At 37.5% G+C, this 15,803-nt stretch overlaps 1 protein-coding gene across 4 annotated transcripts in view; it reads left to right on the top strand.

Annotated features, from left to right (window-relative positions):
* Window positions 1-15,803, top strand: part of RPS6KA5 (ribosomal protein S6 kinase A5) — a 179,651-nt gene that overhangs the window by 46,906 nt on the left and 116,942 nt on the right. For all 4 annotated transcript variants that reach the window (XM_032405786.1, XM_032405790.1, XM_032405788.1 and 1 more), the window contains exon 2: window positions 5,109-5,180. In XM_032405786.1, the coding sequence (XP_032261677.1) occupies window positions 5,109-5,180 (72 nt within the window). The remainder of the gene's footprint in view (window positions 1-5,108; window positions 5,181-15,803) is intronic.

Below are 15,803 nucleotides of genomic sequence, written 5' to 3'. Positions count from 1 at the left end.
TAAGTTCAAGACCCCTGAGATGGCTTATATCAAATCACCTTTTTAATTTTATTTTACTCTTTGAAGTTAACTTGCTAGGGCAGTAAAATAGAAACTTTATAATTGCAGGGGAAGAGAACCTTTCCCTTCTTTTCTTTTAGGTTCTTTGGCTGGCCTAATAATTAAATTGACATAACACAAATTAACAGAGAAAAAACATTTAATTTTGTATGTATAGGAGCCTATACAAATATGAGGCTCAAAGAAGTCACCAAAGCAGGTAGCTTTGTGAAAAATTGGTAAGACTGAAGGGTTTGGGTTTGAGATAGTAAATTAATGAGGAAGTAACAAAGTTTGTTTATATAGCTTTCTGGGCCCCAAATCCCCTATTTCTGGTAATAAGGATGCCTTCTACCCTCCTGGTACAGGGAGGGTACCTTTCAAATGAGAGACTTATTTCCTTGCTTTCGGGGCGGGGAGGGCAGAGGAGATCAGTGTCCTCCTTTCTCAGGCTGTTTCTTAAGTAACTTTATTTCAAAAGAATCAACATGCCAAAGTGGCATATTTGGGGGTGGCATATTCTGCTTCCCTTTATCCTGTTGACTGTATGAAGGAAGACTTTTGTTTCTCGTAATTTCAGAAAAGACCCCCTCCTGGAGAATTCCTTTGCAGAAAACAACTGTAAAACCTGGATTTAATATAAAAAGCAAGTGAACAGAAGCAGATAGGCTCTACTCGGGAGTACATAGAGGAGAGAAGGAAGGAAGCTATAAGAAGTAAATTTGCCTTTTCACTGATTTTAGCTTCAGGCTAAGTACAGTCTGTACTCTGGAGACTCTGGTGGAAAAACAATCGTCTCTCTGGCCCGGGCGACTAGAACTGAAACCAGAGAGCCCTGATCACTGAAGATAGTAGAGAAATCCCAGAAGAAGAGCCAGAGGAGGGGGAGTCCTTTGTGAGCACACATCTCTTGCGTCTGAGCCATGCATGAGTACAATGGACTTGGAACAGCTCAGCTGAAGACAAAAAATCTGAACTGGACTGGAGCTGCCTCCTAAGAAAAAGAGTTTACAGTTTAGGCCAACCCAAGGTATTTGCCAGCTAAGCAAAACAAACAACTCTCACTGGAGAAAAAAATAATTTCATAGTCTTCACAAATTAACATTTCTACAAGCCATACTTACCCCATATATGGAGAATCAAGAAAATGGAACATATCTGAAGAGGAAGAAAATCAGCTGAGTCCTACCCTGAGATGAATGAGATATTGGCAGTAGCAGATAAGATTTTTAAAGCAGCTGTTATAATATCCTCAGTGAAATAAAATGTCATGCTCTCAGTGAATAACAAAACAAGAAATTCTATCAGATAAATAGAAACGATTGGAAAGAACCAAATGGAAGTTCTAGAATAAAAAGATACAATATTTGAAATAATTCAGTAGATGGATTTAACAGTTGAATAGAGGTGCAGAAGGAAAAGTACGTGAACTTGAAGATAGAGCAATAGAAATTAATTTGAAGAACAGAGAGAAAACATATTGGAGCAAAAAATGAACAGTCTCAGAGGCCTTTTAGTAAACAATCCAGCATGCACGGAAATGGAATCTCAGAGGATAGAGGGAATAGGATAGAGAAAATTTTTTGAAAAGTTAAAGCAGAAATTCCCTAAATTTGATGAAAAACAGAAACCCACAGATTCAAGATACTCAGTGAATACATACCAGGCTGACTGAACCCAAAGAAGTCCACATTGAGACACATCATGGCAAAACTTTGGAAAGCCAAAGATAAAGAGCAAATGTTGAAAGCAATAAGAGAAAAATGATAACATTTCTAATAGAGGAGTAATGATCCATTTAATGACTGACTTCACCTCGGAAACCACGGAAGCCAAAAGAGAGTGGAAGAACATGTTTAAAGTGCCGGAAGAAAAGAAAAAAGCCTGTCCTGCCGGTGTTCTTTATCAAAGGAAAATATCCTTCAGAAATGAAGAGGATTCCAGAATTAGTGGTGGCAGTGACACAACTGTAAGTAGACTAAAAACCACGGACGTGTACCCTTTAAAAGGGTGAGTCTTATGGAATGTACCTCAATGAAAAAATTTAAATGAAGGCAAGGGCTTTTTCAGATAAAAGAAAACTCAAGAGAATTCTGCACTACAAGAAATGTCAAAGGAAGTTCTTCAAGGCTGAGGAAAACTTATACCTGATGGAATTTTGGATCTTTGGAAAAGATAAAAAAAAGATCATCAAAAATGATAAATATCTACAGAAAAGGGAAAGCCTCTGTCTTTCCTCTTATTTTCTTTATAAATCGTATTATATAAGTTGTGCATATATAGCATATATAGAAGATGTTAACTCCATTTAATATGTATCTATAGTCCATGAAGAATGATTGCAAAGTTTCTATATTTTTAGGGAAATGGTACAGTATTAATTATAAGAGGACTGTGAGTAATTAAAGATGTATACTGTAATCCTTAGGGCAACAACTACACTAATAATGCAAAGAAGTAGAGCTAAAATGCCAATGTGAAAATTGAAGTGAAATTCTAAAAAGCATTTAAATGGTATCTTTTGTTGTTGTTATTGTTGTTTTAAGTCAGGAAAGTAGAAACATGGGAACAAACAATAGAAAAGACAAGGGGCACCTGGCTGGCTTGGTTGGAAGAGCATGCGACTCAATCTTAGGGTCATGTGTTTGAGCCCCTCATTGGGTGTAGAGATTAATTAAATAAATAAAACTTTAAAAAAGAAAAGAGAAAAAAACAAGTTGGAAACAAATAATAAAATAAAATGGTTGACCCAAATCCAACCATCTCAGCAATTACATTAAATTGTTAATAGATTAAGTTCAATGGGTATAGAGTTTGTTTGCAAAATGGAAAAAGTTCCAGAGATCTGTTGTAAACGTAGTACATATAATTAGCACCACTGTATTATACACTTAAACATGGCTTGAGGGGGGCGGGCGCCTGGGTGGCTCAGTCGTTAGGCATCTGCCTTCAGCTTGGGTCATGGTCCTGGTGTCCTGGGATTGAGCCCCACCTCAGGCTCTCTACTCAGCGGGAAGCCTGCTTCTCCCTCTCCCACTCCCCCTGCTTGTGTTCCCTTTCTTGCTATCTCTCTCTCTGTCAAATAAATAAATAAAATCTTTAAAAGAAAAAAAATGGCTAAGGTGGGAAATTTTATGTTATGTGGTTTTGACCACAATTTTAAAAAATTTTAACTATGAATTTAGTTAAACTTTGGAAGGACACTGAAATCACTTATCGCCCTGAAACTTTTAATTCTAGAAGTTCCTAGTTGGGTCTGATTTTCTTGAAGTTGTAGGCCCAGAGCATTGTTTACTTACAAACGCTTATAATAATGCTTATGGCATATAGCAAACTGTATGAATTTAACTCACTGAATCCTCATCACAACCCTATGAGGTAGGTATTATTCTATTTTCTGCCATTTTATTATGGACATTTTCAAATATACAGAGAATTTGGAAGAATGACATGTTGAACACTCTTACACTATCTAGATTCTGTAATAAACATTTTATCTGTTTTTCTTTATCACATATCTATCCATACCTATATTCATCCATTAATCCATCTTATTTTTTTTAATGCATTTCAAAGCAAATTGCAGACATCAGTATGCTTTGAGGGTAGGTATTTTTATTATCCTCATTTTACACTAGAGGCGACCTGAGACAAAGAAAAGCTAAGTAATTTGTTTAAGGTCACATGGCTTTTAAGTGGTAAAACTAGGATTTGGGCCAAGCCTGACCTTAACCACATCTACAGAATGCTGGTTCACATAATATTAATAGGTATTACCATAAAAAATAATTTGGGGATCCAATAAATTTGACAAATATGTATCTCAGTTTTGAAGATTCACATACAGATTTTCATCTGTGAAGTTCAGCAGTAAAGAAACCCGATTAACTTTGTTTAAGCCAACCATTTCAAGTTTTTTTGACTTGAAAGCATGTTTTCCTCCCAAATATAACATCTGTTAACATCTTGTAGGATAGGACCAGAATCAAAGGAATATACTTGGGAAAATACTCCTTCATATGATATCCTAATTTTGTTTATTTAGGATAGAATATGTTTTTAAAGAGTTTATACTTTGAAACAAATTTTAGAGCTGGCAGAGATCTTAGAGTTTATTGAGACCAGTGCTTTCATTTCAGAGATGAGGGAACAGAGACACAGGGTAGTTAAATGACTAATGCAGGCTAAATCAGGTGCAGGTGCTTAGTGGCAGAAATGGGAGTAGAGGGGCGCCTGGGTGGCTCAGTCGGTTGAGCGTCTGACTCTTGATTTTGGCTCAGGTCGTAAACTCAGGGTTGCGAGATTGAGCCTCACATTGGGCTCTGCGCTCAGCACGGGCTTGAGATCCTCTCCCTCTGCGCCTCCTTCTGCTCGTGCTCTCTCTCTAAGATAAACAAATAAAATAAATCTTTTTTTAAAAAAAAGAGGGACGCCTGGGTGGCTCAGTCGGTTAAGTGGCTGCCTTCGGCTCAGGTCATGATCCCAGGGTCCTGGGATCGAGTTCCGCATTGGGCTCCCTGCTTGGCAGGGAGCCTGCTTCTCCCTCTCCCTCTGCCTGCCTCTCTGTCTACTTGTGCTCTCTATCTCTCTGTCAAATAAATAAATAACATTTTTTAAAAAACAGAAAGAAAGAAAGAAATGGGAGTAGAACCCAGCTTAGATGCTGGGGATGATATTTAGTGGACACTCAATACATATTTGTTAACTAATGATTATGTTGTCTAAATCTGTCCAGTTTTCTTTGTACTGCATATCTAGCTATATATTGGAATTTGTGTTTATTTTCAGATTATCTTGATCAGTAGTGAGTCTATTAACACTTTATTTTTATGTTAACTTCAGGTACAAATGATATAGCTACTAAATTCTAAAAAGTTTGCCTGTAATATATGACATACAGAAAATTGCACAAAACATAGCTGTATAGTTTAACAAATAATTATAAAGTGAACCCTGGCTTAACCACCCAGGTCAAGTAATAAAACATTGCTGGTATTTCAGAAGCCCCCATGGGCCCCCTCCTGTTACTGATCCCTTTAATTATTTCTTTTTTCTCTTTCTTTTTTTAGCTAATTTAACAGGACATGCAGAGAAGGTGGGGATTGAAAATTTTGAGCTCCTCAAGGTCCTAGGAACTGGAGGTAAGTCTTAAAAAAATTTTTCTAAGCCAAAAAAAAGGGTTTGTTATTCTTACGACAAAGGACTCATATCCTTAATATGGAAATCAGTTAAAAATTTAAAAGCATAAGAAATCCAATAGGAGAACTGTCAAAGAACACGAACAAATGATTCATAGAAGAAATACAAAAGGGAAAATTTGGAAGAATTGGCAAAGATTTAGGAAAACCAATTTCTTCTACCCTGCTGTTGGGAATGTAAATTAGTTCAGTCTTTACATAGGACACAATACTAAAATCACTAACATTTATAGAGAGCTTGTGACTTGCCAAGTACTCTGTGAAATACTGTATACTGATTTAACTCATTCAGTCCTCATTCCACTTTATTCATATCCAGTGGTCATCATGTTTAATAATGAAAAACCCAAGACCCTTCAGAAACCTTACCAATATGAGTTTGGTTAAATGGAACGTGGATCTTTATGTTCTATAATCTATACAATTGGAATGAAATGATCTGTATTTAACATTTTTGGAAGTTCTCCATACTGTAATAAGCTTTAAAAAAAAGGCTACAGAAGAGAATGTACACTATACCATTTCTGTGAAATAAAAAATGGTATGAATCAATGTCTCCATGTACACTTGACCCTTGAACAATACAGAGGGTTACGGGCACCAATCCCCTGCACTCTTGGAAATCTGTGGGTAACTTTTGATTCCCCCAGAACTTAACTACTAATAGCGTCCTGTTGACTGGGAGCCTTCCCGATAACATAAACAGTCGATGAACACATATTTTGTATGTTGTATGTATTCTATACTGTATTCATACAATAAAGAAAGCTAGAGAAAAGAAAATGTTATTAAGAAATAGTAAGAAGTAGAAAATATATTTGCAGGCCTGTACTGTATTTATCCAAAAAATTCCATGTACAAGTGGACCCGTGCAGTTCAAACCTATGTTGTTCCAGGGCCAACAGTCTATGTGTATATATGAAATTCTCTGGAATATACACCAAAATGGTAACAGTCTCAGGTGTTAGGCTTTTAGATGATCTTGGTTTTCTTCTGTGCCTCCTGAGTTTTTGCTACTGCTGTTCTTGCTGCTCAAGAGTCAGGGCCTCCTGGGTGTATGGCCCATGCAGTCGCAGCCATCCCCACACTCAGAAGAGCCCCATGTTAGGTGTAATGCTCTGCTGTCACTGTTCTGAGATTCTAAATGATTCGTGAACAAGGCACCCCACACTTTGATTTGGCAGCAGGCCCACCAGTTACGTAGCTGGTCTTGCCAGGAGTGCACCTCCTCTCCTCCGCTCCCTCTGGAATGTGTTCTGCAGTTACACCGCAGTGAGAACTTGAGACTCTTATTTTTCATCCTCCAGGTAGAAGTGAAAAGGAGGATTTTAATTCCTTTTTTTTTTTCCCCCCATCCTCAGCAGGTCTCTTGTCTCTTTCCTGGAAGTGGGGAGAGAGCCTCAAAGGATAGACCATTCTTCCCCACTAGAGTTTAGCTTCACACTCTCAGGGGCCTGTATACCTTCCTGGATTCCCAGCCCCTGACAGGAGGGATTGCCGCTGTTCATATGAGCGTATCCGCCCATACTTTCCGAAGGGCCAAGCCTTCTAGCAGGAGAAAAATCCTTTCTCCTGGGCTTCCAAAATCAGTCCCAGGCAGTGCCCTCCCATACTCATGTATATGTAATTTGTCTTTAGGTCATTTGGTGTTGAGCCTTCACGCCTAGGGCCTTGCCATGCAAGCTCTTCATAATTTTCCTGAGTAGTTTAGCATATTGTGTAAGAGCCACCTTCTGCAGCTGCCAGCGAATAAACCCTATGATTTATTTTCATCAACTAAGTGTCTTATTGTCAGGAAGAGTATCGTATAATTGTCAGCTTGGGAGATTTTACTGTGCATTCTCTCCTTCAGATCATTTGTAAAGATGTATTTTTAAAGCAAACTAGCCTCACTCTACCATATCCCTAAGAAATCATGCTTTCAGAATACCAAAATCATGTCTTTTATCCCTACGTTTGCTTCCTCTTTCAAAGGTAGTATCAACTCAAAGGAGAAAAGGGGTCACAATTGTACGGTGACTGGATTTCCTTGGAAATAGTGCTTGTGCCATTTTGTCAAAGGGTTTTCAGGTCAGTTTATGTTATAGCCACAGAATTTGTTTTATCTGCATGGTTTTTATTCTGATAGCCCGATTGCAGTGTAATCACATGCCTTATTATTCATCCATTTAAAGTGTACAGATCAGTGCTTTTAGTATATTTACAGAGTTGTGCAGCCATCACCACAACCAATTTTAGAACATTTTCCTTACCTCAAAAAGAAACTGTGAACCCTTTATTACCTCCCAAGATCACCATCCTCCCAGCTCTAAACAACCACTAACCTATTTTCTCTATCTTTTTATTGGCCTATTCTGGATATTTCATGTAGTTGAATCATGTAATTGGTGGTCTTTTGTGTCTGGCTTCTCTCACTTAGCATAACGTTTTCTAGATTCATCCATGTTGTAGCATGGATCACTGCTTCTTTCCTTTTTATGGCTTAATAATATCCCACTGTATGGATATACCACATTTTGTTTATCCATTTATCAGTTGCTGGGTTGTTTCTCCCTTTTAGCTATTATGAACAATGCTGCTCTGAGTGTTCACACATGAGTTTTTGGGTGAACATAAGTTTTAATTTCTCTTGGGTATATATTAGTAGTGAATTGCCATTTCAGATGATAATTCTATGTTTAACTTCTTGAGAAACTACTAGACTTTTTCTCTCTCTCTTTTTTAAAGATTTTATTTATTTATTTGACAGAGAGATACACAGCGAGAGAGAGAACACAAGCAGGGGGAGTGGGAAAGGGAGAAGCAGGCTTCCCGCGGAGCAGGGAGCCCAATGTGGGGCTCGATCCCAGGACCCTGGGATCATGACCCAAGCCGAAGGCAGACGCTTAACGACTGAGCCACCTAGGCGCCCCACTACTAGACTTTTTCTAAGGTGGCCACACCAGTTTACATTCCCACCAGCAGTGTGGGAGGGTTTCAGTATCTCTACATCCTTACCAACATTGTAGCTGTTCTTTTAGAAGATAAGTTATACAAATCAGACTAAGATCATGTTTTATTCCAGATATCATCAAAACCAAAAAACTTTTATTTAATATTATTAGATAACTTCTCTGAAGCAAAATAGACATGGAATCTACAAATCTTCTCAAGCCACTGTTAAAATGTGATATTAATTAGTTTTCATCACTGAATTTTATAGCATGTAACAAAACCCATGAAACTAATTCTGTTCCTTGATCTGTCAATTTTATATTTGGCAGTATATTCCAAATACATAAGTAGAAACAGAAAGGCAGTGTATGTTCTCTTTCTGATAAGATGACAGCTTGCATATCCTGAAAAATCCCCCTCATTTTTAAACTCCTAAAGTGCTGGATAAAATGCCTCTAAAGAAAGTCTACTCGATGGTATAGGTCAGCTGGTAAGAATAAGGAAAATCCTTGGAATCCAATAAGAAAGTGGGAGCAGGAATCTAGAGAATGCATAAGCTCCCTGAAGGCAGAGGTTATTCTGGGGAACTCTACCAGTAAATTGTGAGCTAGTTCTTTGGATTTCCCATTTTTATGCTTGGTATGAGAGATATCATCTACGGCTCCCAAGAGGTAGAGAAGACTACTGCTTAGAAAAAGACTAAGTAGGAAAATCCAGCCTGCAAAGGGAGCCGCAGAGGAAATTTTTCTGCCTCAGCATTGGCTCTGGGTGAAGGGAATTAAAAAAATAAACAAAAGCCTTCCCTGAGCATTCACAACAAAAGCCAGGCATTGTGCAGGTTTGCAGCTTGAATTTGTACACATTTGTATGATCCCAAAGAACAAAAAATAGGTAAGAATTTAGTTTACAGTAGTAGCGAGTTGGTAGTATTCCCAGGTGCCTAGGAAAAGCAAATGTAAGTCCTCTTTGAAAGAATGAACTGTTACCTAGACCATAAAGAAGTACTGAAGGAAGTTTTATAGACATGATCTTAATTGCGAATGATCACAAGCATCCAAGAAGCAAGTCACCAGACTGTTGGAATTATTAGGTATGAAATATGATATATATGTTTATAAGGTTTTTAAAATTAGAACATTGATGGTAATATTCAGGAAAAAAGACATACCACAAAATGACTAGACAGATTTGAAAGAGAACCAATAGTACTTCTAGAAGTGAAAAATAATTCAAATTATAAATTCAGTAGATGGTTTACTAGCAGATGAGATGTAGCTAAAGAGAATTAGCAAATTGAGAGATGGATTTGAGGAAAATATGTAGAATATAAAATGGAGAAAAATGAGATGGCATTTATAAAAGAGAGATGAAGACATAGAGGACAGAGAGAAGGTACAAATTTGTCTAATCAGAATCCCAGAAGGAGCTAATAGAGGAGGGGTTGTAGCTGAGAAAGATTGATTGAAAATATGAATTCACAGATTGAAGAAACAGAACAATTTCCAAGCAGACAAATAAACGGAAAGTTTTACATGATACATCATAGAGAAGGGGATGAGCACCAGAGACAGAGAGATATCCTAAAAGCAGCCAGAGTGAAAAGACTTATTTATGAAGGAAGAACAGTGATCAGACAAACAGATGCCTTTTTAGCAGCAACCACGAAAGCCTTGGAAGAGAAGAAGAATACCTGCAGAATGCCCAGAGAAAATAACTGTCAATTTAGAATTCTATACCCAACAAAACTATTTTTGAGACATACAGAAGCTGAGTGTGTTTTCCACCAACACATCCTCACTAGAAGAATTTCTAACAGATCTCCATGTAGGGACAAGGAAAGTAATCTCAGGAGAGTTTCTGAGATGCAAAAAGGTTTGGTGGGTAAAGAAAATCTAAAAAACCATAGTTGTAATGTTGAAATCGTGGGGTTAAAAAAAGGAAACTGAATTATTGGACAAAAATACCATACAGTTTGGGAGGTGATAGGAATTAGTGTTCTGAGGTACTATTCCTCAAACTTTAACATCCTCACAAATCTTGAAATGTGTGAATTTCCAAACCAATTGAAAAAAGAATAGAAAACCTTAGTATCCTATAACCGTTAAAGAAATTGGTAAGTAAAAATCTTCTTGTTAGGACAGCACTTGGTAGAGTTTTAAGAATGAGTTCTGCCAAACGTTCAAGACATAGATAATTCTAATCTTCCACAAACTCTTTCAGAGAATAGAAAAAGTGGGATTCTTCTTTCCAGTTCATTGCATGAGGCTAGTATAACTTTGATTCCAAAAACCACTAAGAGAATATGAGGAAGAAAAATTAGAGGCCAGTTCTGAACATGTAAGATTTTTAATATCAAATTTATAAAATCAAACCTGGTGTATACTTTCTTTCAACACAGTTAATACTTTGTCCTGTTATCTACTTCAGCTTTTTGAGTGGTGTGATCGCAGGTCCTTAAGACAGGTTTGCAAAGGTGAGGAAAAAGATTGTTAGTAATGTTTTACCTTGGCATTTTCATTTCATGCTTTTTCACTGTCATATTATTGGTCTATTGTTAGCTGTGGGTACTGCTTTTCCTTTTGTCAGCTGACAGTGTGCTTGCTCTTATGAGAACATGGAATAACTAAGATGTCATTGTAGGTATTTCTGTATTTAAAATCACATTTTTGATGACTAAATGGAGTAGGTGGAAACTTTTCTTATGAATATAATAAAATCCCAATTTTTATTCAAAAATTTCACCACTAATCTTTCAGTTTCATTACCTTTTTAAGATAATTTTTTCCAGCACTACTTAGAATAATAGAAAAGCCTTATCAGATGTCTTTATGTGTCATGCCAGGTTTTCTTTGGAAGTGAAACTGAAAATTCTTCTGATGAATTAATTTTTATGTATTTTGAACTATATAAAATGCTGTTCATCCATTATCTTGAAGACTTTGTGGAATATTAGAATATCAAAAATTTGCTTTTTGATCTCATACTTAAATGCAAGTGATATTCATTTAAAAATCTCTCTTTTGGGGCACCTTGGTGGCTCAGTCGGTTGAGCATTAGACTCTTGATTTCAGCTCATGGTCTCAGGGTCATGGAATCGAGCCCCACATCGGGCTCCATGCTCAATGCAGAGTCTGCTTTATCCCTCTCCCTCTGCTCCTCCTCCCACTCGCGTGCACGCTCTCTCTCTCTCTCTCAAATAAATAAATAAAATCTTTAAAAATAAATAAAAATAAAAATCTCTCTTTTACTCAGACTTTGATTTATTTCTCTTTTCAGCTATCTTGTTTCTGTTGGTCTGTCACTGATCTGTTGATCAGTTTGCTAAGATAGAAACTTGGAAGTAGTTTTTTATTTTTTTCTCTTTTTATTTCTTGTTTCTCACAAAATCCTGTAATTTTTCCTTCAAAATGACCCTTGGATTGACCTTTTCTGTTCCTAGTGCCGTCACTTGTATTACCTTGTACATGGATTGTTGTTAGGGTTGTCTTAACTGTTCTGCCTTTCTGCAAGTTCTCTCTTCCATTTTATGCGTTTTACATATATTCTGTTATAAATGGTATGCATCCTCATTAAAATTCAACATTATTATGCTATTCTCCTATTTAGAACTTATAGTGCCTTTTTTTTTTCCCAGTTAATTAATTCAAATCCAAATCCTTGCCTTGCTTTCAGGCTTAGCTTTGTTTTCTCTTATCTTTTTTTTGTCCAGTTACCCTGATATTCCATCTACTTTCTAGTCTGGTTAATTTTCTTTTACTCCCCTACAATTATGCATCCTTTTTCCCATATTCTGATGCTCTGTCTTATCTTGTTCCCATTATCCTAGTGCTCTTCTTCTCTTCTGCCTGTCTAAATCCTGCTCAGATTGATTCATTCTCTGAATTGGGGCACTGAAAGTCCTTTGCAGAGGGCACCTGGGTGGCTCAGTTGGTTAAGCGACTGCCTTCGGCTCAGGTCATGATCCTGGAGTCCCTGGATCGAGTCCCGCATCGGGCTCCCTGCTCGGCAGGGAGCCTGCTTCTCCCTCTGACCCTCCCCCTTCTCATGTGCTCTCTCTCTCATTCTCTCTGTCTCAAATAAATAAATAAAATCTTTAAAAAAAAAAAAAAAAGAAAGTCCTTTGCAGAGAACACAGCAATGAGTGGTTCTCTGAATTTTCCTTCATATATGCTATTTTTCTTTTAGATTGTAAGCTCTTGGGATCATCTCTATATATTTGTCCATCTCTGTTGCCCTGCCCCGTCTCCATAGCTTATAACAGTATAAAGCACAATAATAGTTTAATAGTATATATTTCATCCTCTTATCTCTAGCATTATTTTTGAGATTGATACTTCCAAGTCCAGGAAATAGCTTTGGTTCATCTTTTAGAATTACACTTGCCCCTTGAAAAATGTGGGGGATGGGTGCACATAGTTGAAAACCCAGGTATAACTTTTGAACCCCCAGAAACTTAACTACTAATACCCTCTTGTTGACTGGAAGCCTTACTGATAATGTACATGATCAATTAACACATATTTTGTGTGTTATACGTATTATGTACTGTGTATTTAACAATAAAGTGAGCTAGAGGAAATGTTAAGAAAATCATATGAGAGAAAATACATTTACAGTATTGTACTGTATTTTAAAAAATTCATTTATAAGTGGACCGTTGTAGTTCAAACCCATGTTCAAGAATCAACTGTTATCTTGTTTCATGATGAAATTTTGGATTGTTTGTGAGAATACTGATTCTGTTTTTATTTCTCTCCTTTTCTGCTGCTTTACTTTTTTTTTTTTTTAATTTTATTTATTTATTTGAGAGAGAGAATGAGAGAGAGCACATGAAAGGGGGGAGGGTCAGAGGGAGAAGCAGACTCTCTGCTGAGCAGGGAGCCCAATGCGGGACTCGATCCTGGGACTCCAGGATCATGACCTGAGCCGAAGGCAGTCGCTTAACCAACTGAGCCACCCAGGCGCCCCTCTGCTGCTTTACTTTTAACCATTTGCTTTCTCTAAGACATGTGTCCAAGTATAGGTGAAGAAAGTCTTTAAGTGTACCCATTGTGTGCCTTAGTATTTCTGATGCTTAGTGGAGCATGATGGTCTTAGCTAAAAGACTTTAGTGTTCTCTTTGAATTTTCTTTGTTCATTATACATGATCCTGTACTTTGGAGATCTTTTGTCATTATGCCAAAATAAATAAATAAATAAATTTTGCCATATAACCAACCATAAAGGGTGCAGCTGAGTTGATTTCATCTTCCAGTTTTGGTGCATTCATAATTGTGAAGTACTTGGGTATCCAGGATGCCATGACAAGATTCAGGTTTGAATCTTGATGTTATCATTACCTACTTGAGTTCCTTGGGTAAATCCCTTGAACTCTGAGAGCCTAAGTCCCTGTTGACATAAGTCAATAATACCTATCTCACAGTGTTGTTATAGGATTAATAAAAGAATGGATATGAATTGCCAATTGCTAGATAACCATCAGTTGTGGTTATTTATTGAATAGGAAACTCTACTGTAAAGCTGTACCCTAAATTAGAAAAACAAAGTTATTTAGGACTTCTTCATAGGGATAATTAGTTTTTTCATGTAGTCACTCACTCTGTTAGCATATCTGGGAGTAATTTCGACTGAAGTTATTTTTTATTTTTTTAGAGAGAGAACGCATGTGTACATGAGTGGGTGGGGTTGGGGGGAGGGGCAGAGGGAGAGGGAGAATCTTAAGCAGGCTCCATGCCTCGCGTGGAGCCTGATGCAGAGTTCGATCTCACGACCCTGAGATCACGACCTAAGCTGAAATCAAGAGTTGGTCGCTTAACTGATTGAACCACCCAGCCGCCCCTCTGAACACCCTTTTTGTACTTTAGGTTGAGAGTCTTATGTTATAATATACAGAAAATGAGTAATAAAATATTTAGATTGCCTGACACATAGTAAATGCTGTAAAAACGTCAGCTATTTATGTAACTGAAAGGGAAAGAAGCTGAGCTTCTAAATGAGCTAATATAATGCATTACCAAGGCGTCAGATTAGCTTGATATGTAAGTGAATGTTATTTCTTAACAAATATTTTATTGTAAAGCCTAAAATATGTCCAGCAAGAGGGAAATACGACCACCACAGATCTCCCAGATTTCAGCTGATTCTTCCTCGTCTGTTCTCCACACTGCAGCTGGAGTGGTCCATCTTAAGTACAAAATTAGACCCGTCACTTCTCTTTTTACAACTTTCAGTTCAGGGGCGCCGGGGTGGCTCAGTCGTTAAGCATCTGCCTTAGGCTCAGGTCATGATCCCAGGGTCCTGGGATTGAGCCCACCTTGGGCTCCCTGCTCAGCGGGAAGCCTGCTTCTCCCTCTCCCACTCCCGCTGCTTGTGTTCCCTTTCTCGCTGTGTCTCTCTCTGTCAAATAAATAAAATCTTAAAAAAAAAAAACTTTTAGTTCATTCCCATTGCATTCGGGATTCATTCATTCACATGTATTTATCAAGAGGCAAGTACTGTTTTGGGTGCTGGGGATAGAGTAGTGAGCATTAAAAAAAAAAGATATATTACATACAAACTTGCAAGTTGAATAATAAGGATCTGGTCTTCATTTAATATAGAATTATTCCTGGGCTTATGAAACCTTGGAATGAGTACTGGCAGAGTATAGGAATTCACAGTGCCTTGCCACCACGAACGTCTGACGAGCAACAACCATTTGTGCCTACCTCAGTCCCTGGTGCCCTTATAAGAAGGTCACTTTTTCCTTGCCGTGTGGATTTTTTTTTTTTCCTGACATCTAATCAATAGCAGATCTTGCAAGCTGTTCCATGAAAACACTTATTTATCCAGTAGAGAGACTTACCTTTTGGTTGCTTACCTCAGTCTTAAAGTGCCATCTTTGAAATGGTGACTCTGGTAGTTCTTTACTCATTGTCCCAGACTCAGTGAAAATCATCCCTGATGGGACAGCCTTTTCTATTTTTATTTTTAATTTTTACTGCAGGGTTTTCAGAAACACATTTTATTTATTAAAGGAGTCATTTCTATTTCTCTTGGGTAATTTGCCACTAGAGGGTGCTGGAAATTGCACTAGGCAACTTTTTGGTGAAATGATAGAGGGGGAAAACTTTGGTTGAAATCACGCAGAAGACTGTTTTATGAAGTATGATGACATAGTCATCATTTGTCATTTTATTCTCTTAAGTGTTTGGAAAGTATCCCTATTAAAATACAGTACTTTTCAAGGCATGTATTCATGAAATTGTCAAAATTGTTATTCAAAGAAGTTTTTATCTGTATCTGTATATACCCACTAGGCCTTATGCTTCAGTGTAAACCTACGGTGTTTATGAAAATTTGAGAGGTTAAATGTTTGTAGTGTTTTATGCCATAATCATAAAATGATTCCATATGAAGATGTTGGTTGACATTGTCTCCCTAGGGTAAATACAATTTGATTTATTACTGTTGCTGTCCTAGGTCATGTTTGCTAGAAGCAGAGCCCAGGACAGGGATTTAGGTGCATGTGATTTATTGCCTGAGAGGAATGCTCTGAGCATTCCTCTCAGGAGAGAGTGAGGAAAGCAGAAGGAGTGGGGGAAGAACCTAAGCAGCATGTGGTCTAAGCTGGGGTCTAGATTCAGCCTGAGC

Source organism: Phoca vitulina, unplaced genomic scaffold (assembly GCF_004348235.1).
Source record: "Phoca vitulina isolate PV1807 unplaced genomic scaffold, GSC_HSeal_1.0 scaffold7, whole genome shotgun sequence".
NCBI lineage: Eukaryota > Metazoa > Chordata > Mammalia > Carnivora > Phocidae > Phoca > Phoca vitulina.
The sequence above is the reverse complement of the archived record's forward strand: the minus strand, read 5'-3'. Positions and strand labels throughout refer to the sequence as shown.